This window comes from Thalassophryne amazonica, chromosome 19 (assembly GCF_902500255.1).
Source record: "Thalassophryne amazonica chromosome 19, fThaAma1.1, whole genome shotgun sequence".
NCBI lineage: Eukaryota > Metazoa > Chordata > Actinopteri > Batrachoidiformes > Batrachoididae > Thalassophryne > Thalassophryne amazonica.
In genome coordinates this window covers 51704842-51723569 of record NC_047121.1, presented here as the reverse complement: position 1 = coordinate 51723569, position 18728 = coordinate 51704842, and the positions used below count along the sequence as shown (strand labels likewise).

The window sequence follows — 18728 nt, the reverse complement described above, 5'->3', positions numbered from 1 at the left end:
TTCCTACACTCTGTCATTGCTTTCCTCTTATGAAGTGCTTCCCTCATGTTTTCTGCTACACATAATTTATTTTTAGCAAGCACAAGCACCATGGATACCAGTTATGTGCACCTCTGCATACAGCAGACAAACACACTGATATTTGAGAAGTGAAATGAAGTTTATAGGATTTGCAGAAAGTGTGCAATAATTATTTAAACAAAATTAGGCAGGTGCATAAATTTGGGCACCCTTGTCATTTTATTGATTTGAATACATTTAGCACTAATTATTGGAACACAAAATTGATTTGGTAAGCTCATTGACCCTTGACCTCCTTACACAGGTGAATCCAATCATGAGAAAGGGTATTTAAGGTGGCCATTTGGAAATGTTTCTCCTCTTTGCATCTCTTCTAATGAGTGGCAACATGGGACCCTCTAAACAACTCTCAAATTACCTGAAAACAAAGACTGTTCAACATCATGGTTTAGGGGAAGGATACAAAAAGCTATCTCAGAGATTTCAGCTGTCAGTTTCCACTGTGAGGAACATAGTGAGGAAATGGAAGCCCACAGGCACAGTACTAGTTAAGGCCCAAAGTGGCAGGCCAAGAAAAATCTCAGATAAGCTGAAGCGAAGGATGGTGAGAACAGTGATAGTCAGACCTGCTCCAAAGACCTACAACATGATCTTGCTGCAGATAGTGTCTCTGTGCATTGTTCAACTATACAGTGCACTTTGCACAAGGAGATGCTGTATGATGGTGTAATGCAGAGGAAGCCTTTTCTACGTACACGCCATAAACAGAGTCACTTGAGGTATGCTGAAGCACATTTGGACAAGCCAGCTTCATTTGGGAATAAGGTGCTGTGGACTGATGAAACTAAAATTGAGTTATTTGGACATAACAAGGGATGGTATGCATGGCTGAAAAGAACACAGCATTCCAAGAAAAACACTTGCTACCTACAGTAAAATTTGGAGGTGGTTCCATCATGCTGTGGGGCTGTGTGGCCAGTGCAGGTACTGGGAATCTTGTTAAAGTTGAGGGTCACATGGATTCCAGTCAATATCAGAAGATTCTTGAGAACAATGTTCATGAATCAGTGACAAAGTTGAAGTTGCACTAGGGCTGGATCTTTCAACAAGACAATGACCCTAAACACTGCTCAAAATCTACTAAGGCATTCATACAGAGGAAGAAGTACAACGTTCTGGAATGGCCATCTCAGTCCCCAGACCTGAATATTATTGAAAATCTGTGGTGTGATTTTAAGCGGGCTGTCCATGCTCGGAAACCAACAAACCTGAGATGTTTTGTAAAGAAGAATGGTCCAAAATACATTCAACCAGAATCTAGACTCTCACTGGAAGCTATAGGAAGCATTTAGAGGCTGTTATTTCTGCAAAGGAGGATCTACTAAATATTGATGTATTTTTTTCTATTGGGGTGCCCACATTTATGCACCTGCCTAATTTTGTTTAAATAATTATTGCACACTTTCTGTAAATCCTATAAACTTCATTTCACTGCTATATGATATATTTAACTGGAATTTCTGACAACCAATGATTTATAAATGAAAATCATGGAAATCACCAGGGGTGCAAAACCTTTACATACAACTATATGTGGACATTTTACAGCTCTCAAAAGGAAAAGCTCAGGGAGAGTAGTCCATAGAGGTTTCCATTCTGGTGGTGTCATGGTTTGTCCCCTGTCCAGGCCTATGCCATAGTTTGTCCCCTGTCTGGGTCTATGTCCTGGTTTGTCCCCTGTCTGGGCCTATGTCATGGTTTGTCCCCTGATTAGGTCTATGTTATGCTTTGTCCCCTGCCCGGAACTATGTCATGGTTTGTCCCCTGACCGGGTCTATGTCATGGTTTGTCCCCTGACCGAGTCTATGTCATGGTTTGTCCCCTGACCGAGTCTATGTCATGGTTTGTCCCCTGTCTGGGCCTATGTCGTGGTCTGCCCCCTGTCCGGGCCTTTGTCGTGGTCTGTCACCTGTCCGGGCCCATGTCGTGGTCTGCCCCCTGTCCGGGCCCATGTCGTGGTCTGCCCCCTGTCCGGGCCCATGTTGTGGTTTGTTTCTTTATTTTATTTTTATGTATTTGGCTTTTGGTTTTGCTCATCTTTGTTTTAGGTATTTTAGTTTGTTCACTGTTGGCTTTGGGTTTATCTTTTATGCAGGGTCTTTCTGCTTTGTGTTTATCTAACTGAACACTCTTGTCTGGTATTTGGGGTTTGGTCTGGGTCCCTTCTGTTTGCCACACCTCCTTCCTGATTGTTTTCCAGCCCATTCTCATGTTCACCATCTTTGTTTCTGTGTAGGCTCTCAGTTGTCCAGGTGGTTTCCATAGTAGAGAAGCTTGAATCTTCGACTGGACTGGGTTGCTTGACTACCAGAGCAAGAATTTTAGCTGAAGAAGCTTCTGCGAATTGAAGCGAAACGTCCTTGCGTCAAGCAACCCAGTCCAGTTGAAGATTCAAGCTTCTCTACTTCACCATCTTTGTGACATGATTTTTAAAAATACATTTACTATTTAAAATCGTCCCCCTACTCCTAACCCGAACCATAGTGTAAGTGTGTGCCCTCCCCTAAACCTAACCATACCCCCCCGTGCCTCTGTCACCAACCCATAGATGAATGTACTTTTCGTAATGCCACCACGAAGTGCTGTGAGACTGGGTTGTTGTTCTCACACACGCCCAAAGGTCATCAGCAGCTGTAGAGTCATCACCTGCACACACACCTTCTCGTCTCCTGAATCGCCAGCAGAGCCCTCGGGGCAGTTCAGGCCTTCACAGATCTCTTTACCACGTCCCCGACTGGAAACATCTGCAGCGCGCATGTCTCTTATGATTTCAGCCATGCCTTCGTCTAGAGCTTCTTCTATAAAATTGACTATCTTCTATAAAACTGACTATCAGACATTTTTCTTTATTTATTTTTAATCGGCCCACCTGCAGTGCCACCATTGTCAACCCAGTGGGAGGAGACCCACACTTTGGGAATCACTCACTCAGCTGATTAGCGTAACTAATGAATATGATAAAGTTACAGTGGCTACATTTAAACTGTTTTCATTCCTTTGTCACATGTGACCATCAAAACATTCAGATGAACAGAAAACTTTCATGAAACACAACTAATGTTTTACCAAACAGTGGGTTTTTTATGTTTTGAGTGTTTTTTTAATGTTGCATTTTGAGGTTTTTTAATGCTGCGTTTTTTTTAGTGTTTTGCACTTCACGGCCTCCATTCTGTGATGATACCAGTGGCAGCTCCAGAGTGTTTTTTTATTATTTATTGTTATTTTGATGTAAATGTCATGTTGTTCGTTCATAAACAATAAATGTTCTTTTAAATAATGATTCTAACAACACAAATGTAAACTGGGAAAATTCAGACAGAACAACAAAAACTACAAACAATTTTCTGGAGTTGATTTTTTTTTTTTTTTTTTTTAGTTTTAGATGAAAACTTATATGTTAATTATTATTCTTTTCAAGAGGCATCTTTTGACAGGTGCAACTTCTACTCCAGAAAAAAACACGACCTCATAAGAAATGACCTTCATGATGGAGGCTCTCCTTTAGGTGGCGCTGTACCCCTTCATGCTCTCTGACTGCTGTTTTTTTTTATTTTTTATTATTTTTTATTTTACCAGTGTCTTTGTCTACAGGATAATATTGTTTGACCAAGAAGTAATTAATTTAATTTGTAATCATGCTAACAGTTTGCACAAAGTACAGTCCAGTGACTGTAAACTTTGACCTTCTGACCCCCAAATAAATAGGCCTCTAGGAGTCACCATGTCTAACACACATGCCACGTTTGATGACAATCAGGGAAATAGGAAAGAAGTTGCTGTGCTCACAAGATTTTTTTTACAAAGAACACTTCAGTGACCTTGACCTTTGACCTTTTGACTTCAAAGTCAATAGCCTTCTTTGAGCCAAACACATACCAGCGACTACGTACCACCGAACGAGTGACGGAGGGGAAGCTGAGGTGTGGTGTGTCAGCGCTGACTGATTTTGTGGTTGCTGTGGAAACTGAGGGGCATATGAAACTTTTTTTTTGGGGGGGGGGGGGGGGGGCTCCTCCACCATCATCCATTTCTCCTCATTTTGCACTCACTTTGATTTGTAGATTAAACTGAGTCGTGTTGATTTCTGACGAACCACTGGGATGCCCGACTTTAACCAGCACAAACTGAGTGAGGAGGAGAGAGAGGGAGGGAAGGGAGAGAGGGAGGGAGAGAAGAGAGGGAGGGAGAGGAGGAGGAGGGAGGGAAGGAGAGAAGGAAGAGGGAGGGAAGGAGGGAGAGAGGGATTGAGGGAAGGAGGAGGGAGGGAAGGAGAGAAGGAGAGAGAGAAGGAAGAGGGAGGGAGAGCAGAAGGGAAGGAGGGAAAGAGGGAATGAGAGAATGAGAGAGGGAGGAGGGAGGGAGCATGTGTGCAGGGAGAAGCAGCCTTGCAGACAGCGGGCTGTGAGATCCGTTAACAGAGGATCGCTGTGCGTCTGTGACACGTCTGGGCCGCTCGCCAGACTCTCGTCTTTGTAACGGAGGTATGATCGTGGATTGTGGGCGGCCCTCCTCGTCGCCCTCCCGCCTGGACCCGGCCCAGCTCTGAGTGGCGACGTGGAACGAGTCGTGAGTGTCTCCTCTGCTCCGCAGCCTGTCTCCATGTTTGGGTTTAGGATTCACCTTCTGCTGCAGCGGTTAAATGCAGCCTGTCAGATCTGGATCTGGCTCGCATCCCAGCTGTAACGCCTGTAGGTGGCAGGACTGGTGGATGGCGAGGGCCCCCCCGCCCCCTGGCTGATGGGTGCCGTCCGCTGGCAGAGCTGCGGCTTCTCTTTTTGTGTTTTGCTCGACAATCCAAGCCCCGGCGAGGGGACGCGGTCTCACTCAGAACCCCCACACTGACTGGATTTGGTGTCCAGGGAAGGCCGGCGTTCTGCAGCCTCGCTGAGCCTGACAGTCGGCGGTTCTATTCCTGGTGGTATGTCCTCATGGCCTGTTGTGTTTGGACACCCTGACAACCAGAAGCTGTGAGTGAGTCCCAGCTTTACTCACACCGGCTGTTTGTGCAGCTGAGCTCGTCAGAAGGACTACTCAAAACGTCTGCTGCCAGTTTCCACACAACCTGGTGGAATGTTCACTTTGATGAATCCGTGATGTGCAGTCTGGGGTGTTTTTGATCTGTTTCTTTAGATTTTGGTTGATTCTCCGAAAGGTTCTGAACCAGTCTCCTTGTGGCTTGGTGGAATAATCAAGAGGTTCAGTTCTGATTCTTACAATGTTCCGTGCTTGTGTGGACCGGGTGCCGGGTAGGATTGTGGAAAGCAGTGCCTTTGTTGGCGAGTAGAGATCTTTCTGATGCTGTGATCTTTGCAGAATCAGTGGCTGCCTGATTGCAGTGCTGAAGACGTCCAGGCTTCACGTGGGTTCCTGGACTGATCCATCAGAAGAGACTCTGTGTGCAGTTAGTGTTCAACTTGCAGGGACGTTTGTCTCTGTGGATCTTTGGTCTTTGAGGTCTAGAAACACCTGGGAAGAGTGTGTGAAGTCTCAAGACTTCTGGACAGAGGTGTGTGGTTGCATGTGACTGAAGGTCCAAGTCTTCAGGGTCCTGCTGCTGTCAGACGTATGGTATGGATGAGACTTGAACACTAACCAGTGAGCTGATGTCTTTGATCCTTGGCTGTTGCTGGAATGACTTTGTGGGATTTTTTGGCCATGTAGTGCATGTCCATGGTCCTGCATGCAGGTGCCTCAGTGGCTGAAGAAGGCCAAGGACACGCCCACATTTGATTCGGGGGGCGTAGATCCAAGGTGACTTTCGAGAGGTATTGATGGATCTTCTGCCTTTCTGGGTGATTCCCGACCAGGATCCGAGGCAGTTCTGTGGCACTGACACGTGCTGACAGTGACAAGGATCCATAAAACCTCATGAATCAGAACAGAATGTAAACATGAGCAGCAGTAAGTTACATGGAAATGAAAAACAAACCGAATAAGAAAAATGAAATGAGGCTGATTATTATTCAGTTGAAGTAATGCAGAAAAATGTGTCTTAATAGCACAAAGTCATGAAGTGAGAGTTCAGATCCAGATCAGGATCCAGGTGAGTGACGTAAACATTCAGGCAGGTGTGACGTTGATGATTTTGTCAGAAATAAATCGTAGGATTGTTCGGCGCCCCGTCGGTTTGAGCTGGCGGTTGAATTGGGCTGTTTTGTGCACCGGGACAGCGGTGAGGCTCTGAAGGATTTGTTGCACATGATGATGTGTGCATTTGCTCGCCGTGAGTCATTGTTGCACTCTGATCATATCACAGACGAGCAGCGAGGCTTCCAATTGTCACCGGGGCAACAGTGGAGGACGGCTGACTCACCAACATTGCTTTGTCTGAGTCCCCTGGAAGGCAACAGGCCCGAGACCGAGTGTAAATCAAGTCGCTTAGTTCAAATCCCATTCAAAATAATAATATCAATTTAAATAAGTTAATGCTGAAATAATAATTAAGTCCTAAACTAATGTCTACCCTCACCTTAACCTTAACCCAACCATTATTAAATCTGACCCTTTTCTTGACCTAACATTCCGTAACATTTTCACTGTAAACCTAAACCTAACGTGAACCTCAACTGAATTTTCCTCTACTCTTAACCAACCTTCCAACCAACCAACCGTCTAACTATACCCTTAACAAGAACAGTCTCACCCTGTCCTTAACTAAACACAACCCTGTCCTTAACTAACACTACTCTGTCCTTAACTAAACATGACCCTGTCTTTAACTAAACACAACCCTGTCTTTAACTAACACTACCCTGTCCTTAACTAAACACAACCCTGTCTTTAACTAACACTACTCTGTCCTTAACTAAACATGACCCTGTCCTTAACTAAACACACCCTGTCTTTAACTAACACTACTCTGTCCTTAACTAAACATGACCCTGTCTTTAACTAAACACAACCCTGTCCTTAACTAACACTACTCTGTCCTTAACTAAACACAACCCTGTCCTTAACTAACACGACCCTGTCCTTAACTAAACATGACCCTGTCCTTAACTAAACACACCCTGTCTTTAACTAAACACAACCCTGTCCTTAACTAAACATGACCCTGTCTTTAACTAAACACAACCCTGTCTTTAACTAACACTACCCTGTCCTTAACTAAACACAACCCTGTCTTTAACTAACACTACTCTGTCCTTAACTAAACATGACCCTGTCCTTAACTAAACACACCCTGTCTTTAACTAACACTACTCTGTCCTTAACTAAACATGACCCTGTCTTTAACTAAACACAACCCTGTCCTTAACTAACACTACTCTGTCCTTAACTAAACACAACCCTGTCCTTAACTAACACGACCCTGTCCTTAACTAAACATGACCCTGTCCTTAACTAAACATGACCCTGTCTTTAACTAAACACAACCCTGTCCTTAACTAAACACGACCCTGTCCTTAACTAAACATGACCCTGTCCTTAACTAAACACAACCCTGTCCTTAACTAAACACAACCCTGTCTTTAAATAACACTACTCTGTCCTTAACTAAACATGACCCTGTCCTTAACTAAACACTACCCTGTCCTTAACTAAACACAACCCTGTCTTTAACTAAACACAACCCTGTCCTTAACTAAACATGACCCTGTCCTTAACTAAACACGACCCTGTCTTTAACTAACACTACTCTGTCCTTAACTAAACATGACCCCGTCTTTAACTAAACACAACCCTGTCTTTAACTAACACTACTCTGTCCTTAACTAACACTACTCTGTCCTTAACTAAACACAACCCTGTCCTTAACTAACACGACCCTGTCCTTAACTAAACATGACCCTGTCTTTAACTAAACACAACCCTGTCCTTAACTAAACACAACCCTGTCCTTAACTAACACGACCCTGTCCTTAACTAAACATGACCCTGTCCTTAACTAAACACAACCCTGTCCTTAACTAACACGACCCTGTCCTTAACTAACACGACCCTGTCCTTAACTAAACACAACCCTGTCCTTAACTAACATGACCCTGTCCTTAATTAACACGACCCTGTCCTTAACTAAACATGACCCTATCTTTAAGTAACACGACCCTGTCCTTAACTAAACACAACTCTGTCCTTAACTATACACGACTCTGTCCTTAATTAAACACGACCCTGTCCTTACTAGACACAACCCTGTCCTTAACTAACACTACCCTGTCCTTAAATAAACATGACCCTGTCCTTAACTAAACACGACCCTGTCCTTAACTATACATGACCCTGTCCTTAACTAACACTACCCTGTCCTTAACTAAACACTACCCTGTCCTTAACTAAACACTACCCTGTCCTTGACCTAACCCTGAACTCTTCATCAGCCTCATCATATGGAAGAAAACTAAAAAAACGTACAGTAGTGTTCAGAATAATAGTAGTGCTATGTGACTAAAAGGATTAATCCAGGTTTTGAGTATATTTCATATTGTTACATGGGAAACAAGGTACCAGTAGATTCAGTAGATTCTCACAAATCCAACAAGACCAAGCATTCATGATATGCACACTCTTAAGGCTATGAAATTGGGCTATTAGTAAAAAAAAGTAGAAAAGGGGGTGTTCACAATAATAGTAGCATCTGCTGTTGACGCTACAAACTCAAAACTATTATGTTCAAGGGTGATTCTTAGACTACGGGCACTTATTATGTCCTTTGATCATATTGTATGAAAAACAGAAAAAAGGGGAAATTTCACACTTTTATAGTTATCTTTACAATGAAAGTGTGTTAAGAAATTTGTTCTAGTAGTCTATGATGACTTTTTCACCTTTTTTCAGCATCATTATATGCAGATATTGCCGTTTTGTGCTTGTCCCACACCCAGACTTTTGATCTTCAATGATAAAAATGAATGATAAAGAAACATTTTTTCTAATGTTTTAAAATATCTCTGAATAAAATATCAGTAAAATAATCAAAACATAATTGGGGTATTCAATGTCATACAACTGTTGTGATTTTTTTTTAAACAAAATGTAGTTGTCCCACACTATTGCCGTAATTTCCACCACAACACTGTAATGTCCCTAAATAGTTTGTATGAAAGATTGTTTGGGTAGTTTCTATGGCGATAAACAGTGACATCAGAGCACATGTATATAGCGCCAAATCACAACAAACAGTTGCCCCAAGGCGCTTTATATTGTAAGGCAATGGTGTGGTGGAAATTACATTTACAAGGCCAGTAGTGCCCGTAGTTAAAGAATCACCCTCAAACTGCTTTTTTAGCGATCCTGTGAATCACTAAACTAGTATTTAGTTGGATAACCACAGTTTTTCATGATTTCTTTACATCTGCGAGGCATTAATTTTGTTGGTTTGGAACCAAGATTTTGCTCATTTACTAGTGTGCTTGGGGTCACTGTCTTGTTGAAACACCCATTTCAAGGGCATGTCCTCTTCAGCATAAGGCAACATGACCTCTTCAAGTATTTTGACATATCCAAACTGATCCATGATACCTGGTATGCGATATATAGGCCCAACACCATAGTAGGAGAAACATGCCCATGTCATGATGCTTGCACCACCATGCTTCACTGTCTTCACTGTGAACTGTGGCTTGAATTCAGAGTTTGGGGGTCGTCTCACAAACTGTCTGCGGCCCTTGGACCCAAAAAGAACAATTTTACTCTCATCAGTCCACAAAATATTCCTCCATTTCTCTTTAGGCCAGTTGATGTGTTCTTTGGCAAATTGTAACCTCTTCTGCACATGTCTTTTATTTAACAGAGGGACTTTGCGGGGGATTCTTGCAAATAAATTAGCTTCACACAGGTGTCTTCTAACTGTCACAGCACTTACAGGTAACTCCAGACTGTCTTTGATCATCCTGGAGCTGATCAATGGGTGAGCCTTTGCCATTCTGGTTATTCTACTATTCATTTTGATGGTTGCTTTCCGTTTTCTTCCACGCATCTCTATTTTTTTGTCCATTTTAAAGCAGTGGAGATCGTTGTAGATGAACAGCCTATAATTTTTTTGCACCTGCATATAAGTTTTCCCCTCTCCAATTAACTTTTTAATCAAACTACTCTGTTCTTCTGAACAATGTCTTGAACGTCCCATTTTCCTCAGGCTTTCAAAGAGAAAAGCATGTTCAACAGGTGCTGGCTTCATCCTTAAATAGGGGACACCTGATTCACACCTGTTTGTTCCACAAAATTGATGAACTCACTGACTGAATGCCACACTACTATTATTGTGAACACCCCCTTTTCTACTTTTTTTTTACTAATAGCCCAATTTCATAGCCTTAAGAGTGTGCATATCATGAATGCTTGGTCTTGTTGGATTTGTGAGAATCTACTGAATCTACTGGTACCTTGTTTCCCATGTAACAATAAGAAATATACTCAAAACCTGGATTAATCTTTTTAGTTACATAACACTACTATTATTCTGAACACTACTGTACTCTTAATGACTGACCAGGTACAAAGACTGAGACGTCACTGAGACTTTGCTCTTCACCTCTCAGCCGTCTTTTGACTCATCGGTTGTTGCTGCAGCTCTGCCCGTTAACCTGTGTGTGGTTAACGGGCAGAGCTGTCCCAGTGCCTGGACAGTCGGAAAGCCTTGTCACTTACTGTTCTTCTCAACCACAGGTGAAACTGTGACATTTCCGTCTGCATGTGTGACAATTCTTTATTGTGCTTTTGTTTGATTTATTTTCTTATGTGAGCAGATGGTCACCTCACTGAATCTGGTCTGCTTGAGGTTTCTTCATTTAATCAAAACATGCCTGAGGGTTTGTCCACATCACAGTTATCAGTGTGGTGCTCAGGAGGCAAGACATAACCTCACCCTAACCTTTAACCTAACCCAAAATTAAAACTGGCTTCACCCAAACTTAATCCTAACCTTGTCCTAACCTTATACTACCCTGAACCTAATTTGGTTCCGAGCTAAGAAATCAATGGAGAGTTCTAGTACTAAAGACATCTGGTTAATTACTCATCCACAAAAAAAATTGGTCTGTGCTCTGAACAATAAACAATGTGCAATAAAACTCATGGTCATGCTGCTGTTTCTAACCTAATTATTTGAGGTAAAATGTTATGGGAGCGCGTTAGCAATTTGCGATAAATTTCGTATGGCTCTTTTCAAATTCCTCATGTTTATCACATTTATTAGTCGTGGTCATGTTGCTGTCAAACACTAAGTCAGCAGCACAGTGTCAGTGCTTTACCTACATTTATGCTTCAGTGTTCACATCCCTCACAAATGAACCTCAAGGTTCTTTATGTTTGCACTTTTCCAATCGCTCATCTTGAAGTACTCATGGACACATTAGAAAATCGTTCTGTGATTAAATTGTTTCAAATTAAGGTCATGATGTGCATCAAAACCTGTGCATGTGCATTTGATGTTAAAAGGTCAGGGTACACCTTTGAACAGGCCGATAATGAGTTGCATTATTTCTTCTGCCCACACGTTTCAGCCATCAGAAGGACTGAAGAATGTTTTGTCCCACTGCGACTGGTGGCAGATGACAATCTGGTTTGTCTCCTCAGACCTCCAGTGAGATGACATCCAAGAAGGATCATGAGAGCGACTTGGAGCTGGACAAGAAGATTGAGGCCCTCCGCAGGAAGAATGAAGCACTCATAAAGAGGTACCAGGTAAAGACAGAAGCCCTCATGAAGAAAGACCTTGGTGGTGAACACAAATCAAATTTGTAGTAGTTCAGTAGTATAAAGAGTTTGGATACCAATATGTGGACCTGGGTTTGATTCTGTCTCTGTGTCCTTGGGCAAGACACATCATCTGTATCGTCCTAGTGGACCCAGCTGTAAATGGGTACCAGCTTTGACTGGGGTAGTAACCTGTGTTGGACTGGAGTCCGTCCAAGAGGAGACATGGAAACTCACAGTCTGAATCCGGGGATAAGCATCGATACCAACGGGGCTCGGGGCTGGTGCAGAACCAACTTCTTTCTCTTACCCACCCAGTGCCAGTGTCGCTGACCGAATGGTCCCCCCTAAAAATCGGTCCCCCTGCCTTCACTGAGCATGCATCATCAGCTGCGGTTCAGAGATTATCACCTCGTTTCTGCTTCAAACTGCCTCCATTCATCTGTCTTAGCCACAGATATCTGAAACTTTTCTACAACAATCATTTCCACATAAATTCAGCATTATTTCATCAGAAAAGACAGAGGAAGTGATCACAGCACAGCAGCTACACAAGCTGCTAGCTGACGCATTCGCTGCACGTTGGTCATTTCAAAGCGTCACGGAATTTCACCTCGTTTCTGCTTAACACAACCTACGAGGTTTTACTTTGTCATCTGATGACTAATAATCACATTAATCCATTTGATCACTTTGGGTGAAGAGAGTCAGACTCAGAGAGTCAGACTCAGAGAGTCAGACTCAGACGAGCTGCTGAGCTCTGAAATGACACATGCGCAGTGGGGGAAAGGCAGGCCAGTTTTTAGGGGGGGACCACTCCGTCTGCGACACCAGGGCAAAGCAGTTTAGTGCCCTGGGCAAAATTTTTGCGCACACACACACACACACACACACACACACACACACACACACACACACACACACACACACACACACACACACACACACACACACACACACACACACACACACTACACTACATAGAGAGTGGCGCATGGAGGCGGGTTTCAGGGGGTTCATGATGTGTGTAAAGAGTAAAACTATAAACACAGACAACATTAACTGTAACACAAATAAATAAGCAGGCTTCCACCCATGTTGTAGCATTTTTTTAACTGACAAAAATGTGCATTTAAGAATGGTGCAATTTGATGCGTTCTGATAGATTCTTGACACACAATTCTTATTTAGAAATCACTGTTCTCTGTTCTATCCAACCCTAGAAAGTGATTTTTTTTCTAAGTAAAAAGTGTATCTTTGACTGCAAGAAAAATTACACATCCACAGTGTCTATTACATGTCCGCAGTGTCTATTACACAGCCGCAGTGTCTATTACACATCCAGTGTCTATTACACATCCGCAGTGTCTATTACGCATCCGCAGTGTCTATTACACATCTGCAGTGTCTATTACACATCCACAGTGTCTATTACACATCCACATCCACAGTGTCTATTACACATCTGCAGTGTCTATTACACATCTGCAGTGTCTATTACACATCTGCAGTGTCTATTACACATCCGCAGTGTCTATTACACATCCACATCCACAGTGTCTATTACACATCTGCAGTATCTATTACACATCCACATCCGCAGTGTCTATTACACATCCGCAGTGTCTATTACACATCCACATTGTCTATTACACATCCACATCCACAGTGTCTATTACATGTCCGCAGTGTCTATTACACATCCGCAGTGTCTATTACACATCTGCAGTGTCTATTACACATCCACATCCACAGTGTCTATTACACATCCGCAGTATCTATTACACATCCACATCCGCAGTGTCTATTACACATCTGCAGTATCTATTACACATCCACATCCGCAGTGTCTATTACACATCTGCAGTGTCTATTACACATCCGCATTGTCTATTACACATCCACATCCGCAGTGTCTATTACTTGTTGAATTATGTCCACCACATACATCCCCTCAGAATTTTTCATAAACAAAAATAACAAATGTCATCGAGGAGGCGGGCAAATAACCCGGCTGCAACAACTCCTCCAGAGCATCGGAGGCACTGTGGCGTAAGGCCCCAGTAAGGAAACCTTCGGCCTCCCTTGGGGGGCCTGGGCCGAGTATGAGGACGCCCTCATGGAGGAGGACGGTCAAGCCCTGTGGACCTGTCCAGGTCCAGGTGGACTGGCTTCAGGCGCTTCACCGAAATGTGCTCCCGCCTGTTGACCACATTCATCACATCCTTTTTACTGCACCTGTCCACCTGTCTTGGTCCTGTTTTTCCTCCTCTGGCACCAAACAGTTTGGGCTGTTTTGACATTGTTGACTTCTTATTCATAATTATTCATGACCTGGCACAAGACACTTTGGGCCGTTTTTTTTTTTTTTTTTTTTTTTTTTTTGAAGAAGTGCTCATCATCAGACACGGGGGGGGGGGGGGATGAGGAAACTAATATCATTATTATTATTTAAAAGGCTTTGCTATGCAGTTAAATCAATATGGGCCTATATTTATGTTATATTAAAGAGTATTAACTAGTTTTAGCATAAGAATAGTAAAAAACGTATTTTTCTCCCTTATTTGTGGCACCTCCTCCCCCGCCCCCGGGTGGACTCTGCCCTTAGCAATTGCCTGTACTACCTATAGGCTGGGATGGGCCTGCACCCACCTTCTGATTTGTTGCTTTTGTTGAGTTGCTGTTAGGAGGTGGAGGAGGACAGGAAAAGGGCAGAAGAAGAAGGAATGGCATTTCAGAGACGCAAAGGAAAAGCTGATGACCTCACCATCACCATCAGCAAGTCCACAAGGGTGAGTGTCTGAACTGTGGGGTGACAGATTGAGACCCTCAGCCACACTGACACACATCTCTTACTGACACCACATCCAGAAGAATCACTCAGTCACAGTCTTCTCAGCCAGTGGTGAACATCTTCTGGACATGTCCAGAGACTCTGTTACCTGCAGGTGTGAATGTGAGACTAATCAGGCATAAGATGGGCCCCCGATGGAAGCCAGTGATCTAAAACATTGTCTGTGCTGAAAGAACTTTGTAAAATGTTCTGGAATTCAGGATGCAGTCTGGCTTGTATCAGAGGAGGCCTGAGCCTGAGCCTCCTCATGTGAACCTGATGGAGAAGATTTTGTAGCTCTGTCTGTGGTTTGGAGCAGGACAACCGCCTGGTGGTGACGAAGCCACTCGGTGTTGGTTCCTCAGCTGGGAGCGGACAGCACAACGTTCAACCTGAAAGTGGAGGAGAAGGACCTACAGCGGGCGTGAACCAAACCCCTCGGAGGCAACTAACGGTCACCATGGCTGGAAAAAAGGTAAATACACAAACACAAATATGTGAAGCCAAAATGCTTAAAATGCCACCGTAAAGAATATTTTTACTTTAACGTAACGTGATTCCCTTGTTGACTTAAAAACGTACACCTCTAACCTGACGCCAACACCTGCTGTTCAAACCCAAGTCTTTTTTTCGGATTCCTTTGTGCTCCAATTTTGTTTGATGTTTCAAGTCCCTCACAGGGTCAAAGAAGAAGTGATGGGCCCAGTCAGCAGACAGTAGTATGAAGCATGCGGTAGTTATGGCAACTCATGTTTTTGTAGGAGTCGTACGTCTAGAAGAATCGCTACACAGAGCGGTTGGTGTGTAAAGTGTGTTCAGTTAAACAATATCATTATCTGTCATTACTTTGTGAGATCTTGAGGACTGCTGCCCCACCGCAACACACACACACACACACACACACACAGAAAGAGATGATCCTTCGTCCTGATGGAGGCGACACCACAACACCACACCACAGATCCACCCTCATATGGTTTCAATCCCACCATCAATCTGTGCTGGGTTTGGGTTTGGATCCAGCAGACATGTTTTGATAGTGGGAGGAACCCCACACAGAAAAGAACTTATCTTCAGTGGAATTGAACCCGTGACCTTCTTGCTGTAAGGGAAGTATTCTTACCACTGCACCACAAGTTACAACCACCTAACAAAGGCAGGAGACCTGAAGACTGCCCAAAGACAGTCTAGATTAAAGGAAAATCTAAAGAGCCCACAGAAAGCATCATCATGGCAACAAGACTATCTCTTGATCGATTCCCAGGTGGAATGGCGGACGTGGAGATTATTAAACAGGCTAAGTCTTGATGCACAGTTTCTTACAGATGTTGCACGTGGTTGCTGCAGGAAGCTTCTGCCGGTCAGGATCTTCTTCTCCTTTCGCCTCTGAATTGTTCATCCATATTTTTTCAAAGACTTTCTCTCCCGTGTGGCTCATTGCTTACCAGCTGGCTCGCTCCCTCACGTGGTCTTCCCAGGTCTTCCAGTCCATGCAGCAGCTCTTGAGGTTGTGCTTCAGGAGGTCCTTGTAGCATTTCTTCTGCCCTCCTCTGGACCATTTTCCTTCACTCAGCTGGGGGTAGAAGACCTGCTCGGGAAGTCGGCCATCTTCCACCCTCAGGTCATGACCGACCCACCGAAGCTGCTTCTTGATGATGACTCACTCGGCGCTCTGGAGTTTGGCTTCAGCCGGGATGCTGATGTTGGTCTTCAGGCGGTGCTGGTGGAATCACTCGAGGGTCTTCAGGTGGTGGAGACAGACTGTCCAGGTCTCAGATGGGTACAGCAGGGTGGTTGGCATGACAACAGCTTTTGTTGGACTCCAGGCTGAGTGAAGATCACAGTTTAATTGCTGATGTTGTGTCTGATCTGTAGTTAGTAAATGTGAATTCATCATAATAAAATCTGACACACGCTGTTGTTACTATGATTTTTTAAACAGAGTAAAAACTGTCTTTAGGGTAAGAGGGTGGTGAGTGAAAGGACAGAGAAGACGCCCGAGGACGTAAGGAGCTGTAGAGAGGACGGACAGACGAGGACCGTGAAGTCTACAGAAACGGGGAAGCAACTCAAAGACTCTGCAGCACAGGTCAGACGCTCAGACACGGCACGTCTGCTTCCAAACTCACTTCCTTCTTTGTTCGTCCTTTTGGAGTGCGGAGACGTGTTTTACATAAATGTCAGACGTGTCAGCAGGCCACGCCCCTCACGTGATGGAGCACAAAGAGCTGTGGGCAGGAGGAGGAGGACCGGGACTGAGAGCGACTGTTGTGGGAACGTGGAACTGCTGTGCAACGCACTGGGGCTGAATTAGTCCAAGTCCTGTCTGGTTCAAACTGGATCAGGGTCAGGATTGACAGTCCTGCTGTGGTCCTGCTCTGTTCTGTCATCACCTTCAATGAGGCCTTTGTGTTTTTGTCTGTGTCTGTTTGTTGGGTTGTTTTTGTGGTTTTACTCTGAAACTAATGCTTCAGTTTGCAGATGAAGCTGAAAACTCAGAGTTCAGATGTTGGGCTTCATTCAGATGAAAGACTTTAGACAGATCAGTGGATTTGCTCAAGTAGGAGAAAGTTCTACAGAGGCCCTGAGACCCATTTGTGCTGCTGCTTATCCTGGATCCCGTAAAGTAAAGCAGATAAGAGTCTCATCTCCAGCTAAGGCCAGTAGCCAGTTCCAGCTGGGTGGACGGGGATCATGCAGTTAAGCATCTTGTCCAAGAATGCAAACAGGCAGCTGGGAATCAAACCTGGGTCTACATATTGGTTGCCCAAACCCTGATCCCACTGTACTACCTGCTCTGTGCACTGACAAAATACCTGTTTTGCACTGAACCCAGATTTGGAAAACTTTTACACACAAATTTAGGCAAATGTTGTCCATCAAAGATAAACTCTGAGGCAACAGAAAGGAGCCCAAATCGGAGCTAGCTGTCATGCTACTTAACACAAGGTTCCCCCCAGACAATGGAACAACAGCACCACACTGTTATACTGCCATCTAGTGCTGCTATAGTGTAGTGTCATCTCATGATATTTTAGTGAGAGACTTGGTGGGAATCTATCGGCGTGCAAACCTGCTTTTGCGGGAAATTTCACATGAACAACTTCAGCTCTTTTTTTTTATCTTGTTTACATCCAGACGACACAAACCATGACAAAATGCAAGTGTTTCACAAAACCAGATGATCAGAGGACAATCTCTGCATTTTTTGTTTTGTCTTGGCGGGACCACAGTCCGTGCGGGGTGCAGTGATCGCCGCGTCATCTGGGGAGGAGGCACGCCGGCACCGAGTGTACAGAGGCGGGTGCACAGCCGACTCGACCAGTCCTGTCTGTTGTGGGATTGATCAGAACGATGCTGCAGCCTCTTTTCCGCTTTCTGCCGCAAGCAGGTGCTTCTATTTTTAGACACAAACAGAGACAGTGGCAGAAGACATCAAATGCGCTACACATTTCACTCATGGTACTGGCAACATGACACTTAACTAAACTGACTAAACCAATTTAGCTACAAAAACACAATAAACCAATGACACTAACAACACTGTTAAACATAAACCACAATAACAACATTTTAAACCCCAAACCAAAACTCCCATGGTGCATTGCAGTGCATTATTTACTGGTTAGCTAAAATTGCTATTTTATCCAAAAATATTTGACCTATCAACTTTCTGTTTTCGCAGCTTTCATACTTGACCCAAAATACATAAACATACAAAATGGCATATATATATATATATATATATATATATATATATATATATATATATATATATATGAGAAAGTGTTCATAACACTGCACTTTTTCCACATTTTGTTATGTTGCAGCCATAAAATTCTCCCCCCCCCCTCAAAATTCTATGCACAATACCCCATAACGAAAATGTGAAAAGGATTTTTTTCTTTATATTTTTCCAAATTAAAAAAAAAACGCAAAACTAAGAAATCACATGCACATAAGTATTCACAGCCTCCATCATCTGTAAATGGAAGAAGATCCACCAGGACTCTTCCTAGAGATGGCTGCCTGTTTAAACTGAGCGATCGGGGAGAAGGACGTTAGTCAGGGAGGTGACCAAGAACCCGATGGTCACGCTGTCAGACCTTCAGCATTCCCCTGTGCAGAAAGGAGAACCTTCCAGAAGGAAAACCATCTCTGCAGCAATCCATCAATC

At 43.7% G+C, this 18728-nt stretch overlaps 1 protein-coding gene across 1 annotated transcript in view; it reads left to right on the top strand.

Moving 5' to 3' along the window:
- The first annotated feature begins 4941 nt into the window (after positions 1 to 4941).
- Positions 4942 to 18728, top strand: part of LOC117501096 (coiled-coil domain-containing protein 9B) — a 39167-nt gene continuing 25380 nt past the window's right edge. The window contains exons 1-5 of the mRNA XM_034159905.1: positions 4942 to 4999; positions 11599 to 11706; positions 14406 to 14510; positions 14871 to 15026; positions 16512 to 16640. Coding sequence (XP_034015796.1) covers positions 11611 to 11706; positions 14406 to 14510; positions 14871 to 15026; positions 16512 to 16640 — 486 coding nt within the window. The 5' untranslated portion in view covers positions 4942 to 4999; positions 11599 to 11610. The remainder of the gene's footprint in view (positions 5000 to 11598; positions 11707 to 14405; positions 14511 to 14870; positions 15027 to 16511; positions 16641 to 18728) is intronic.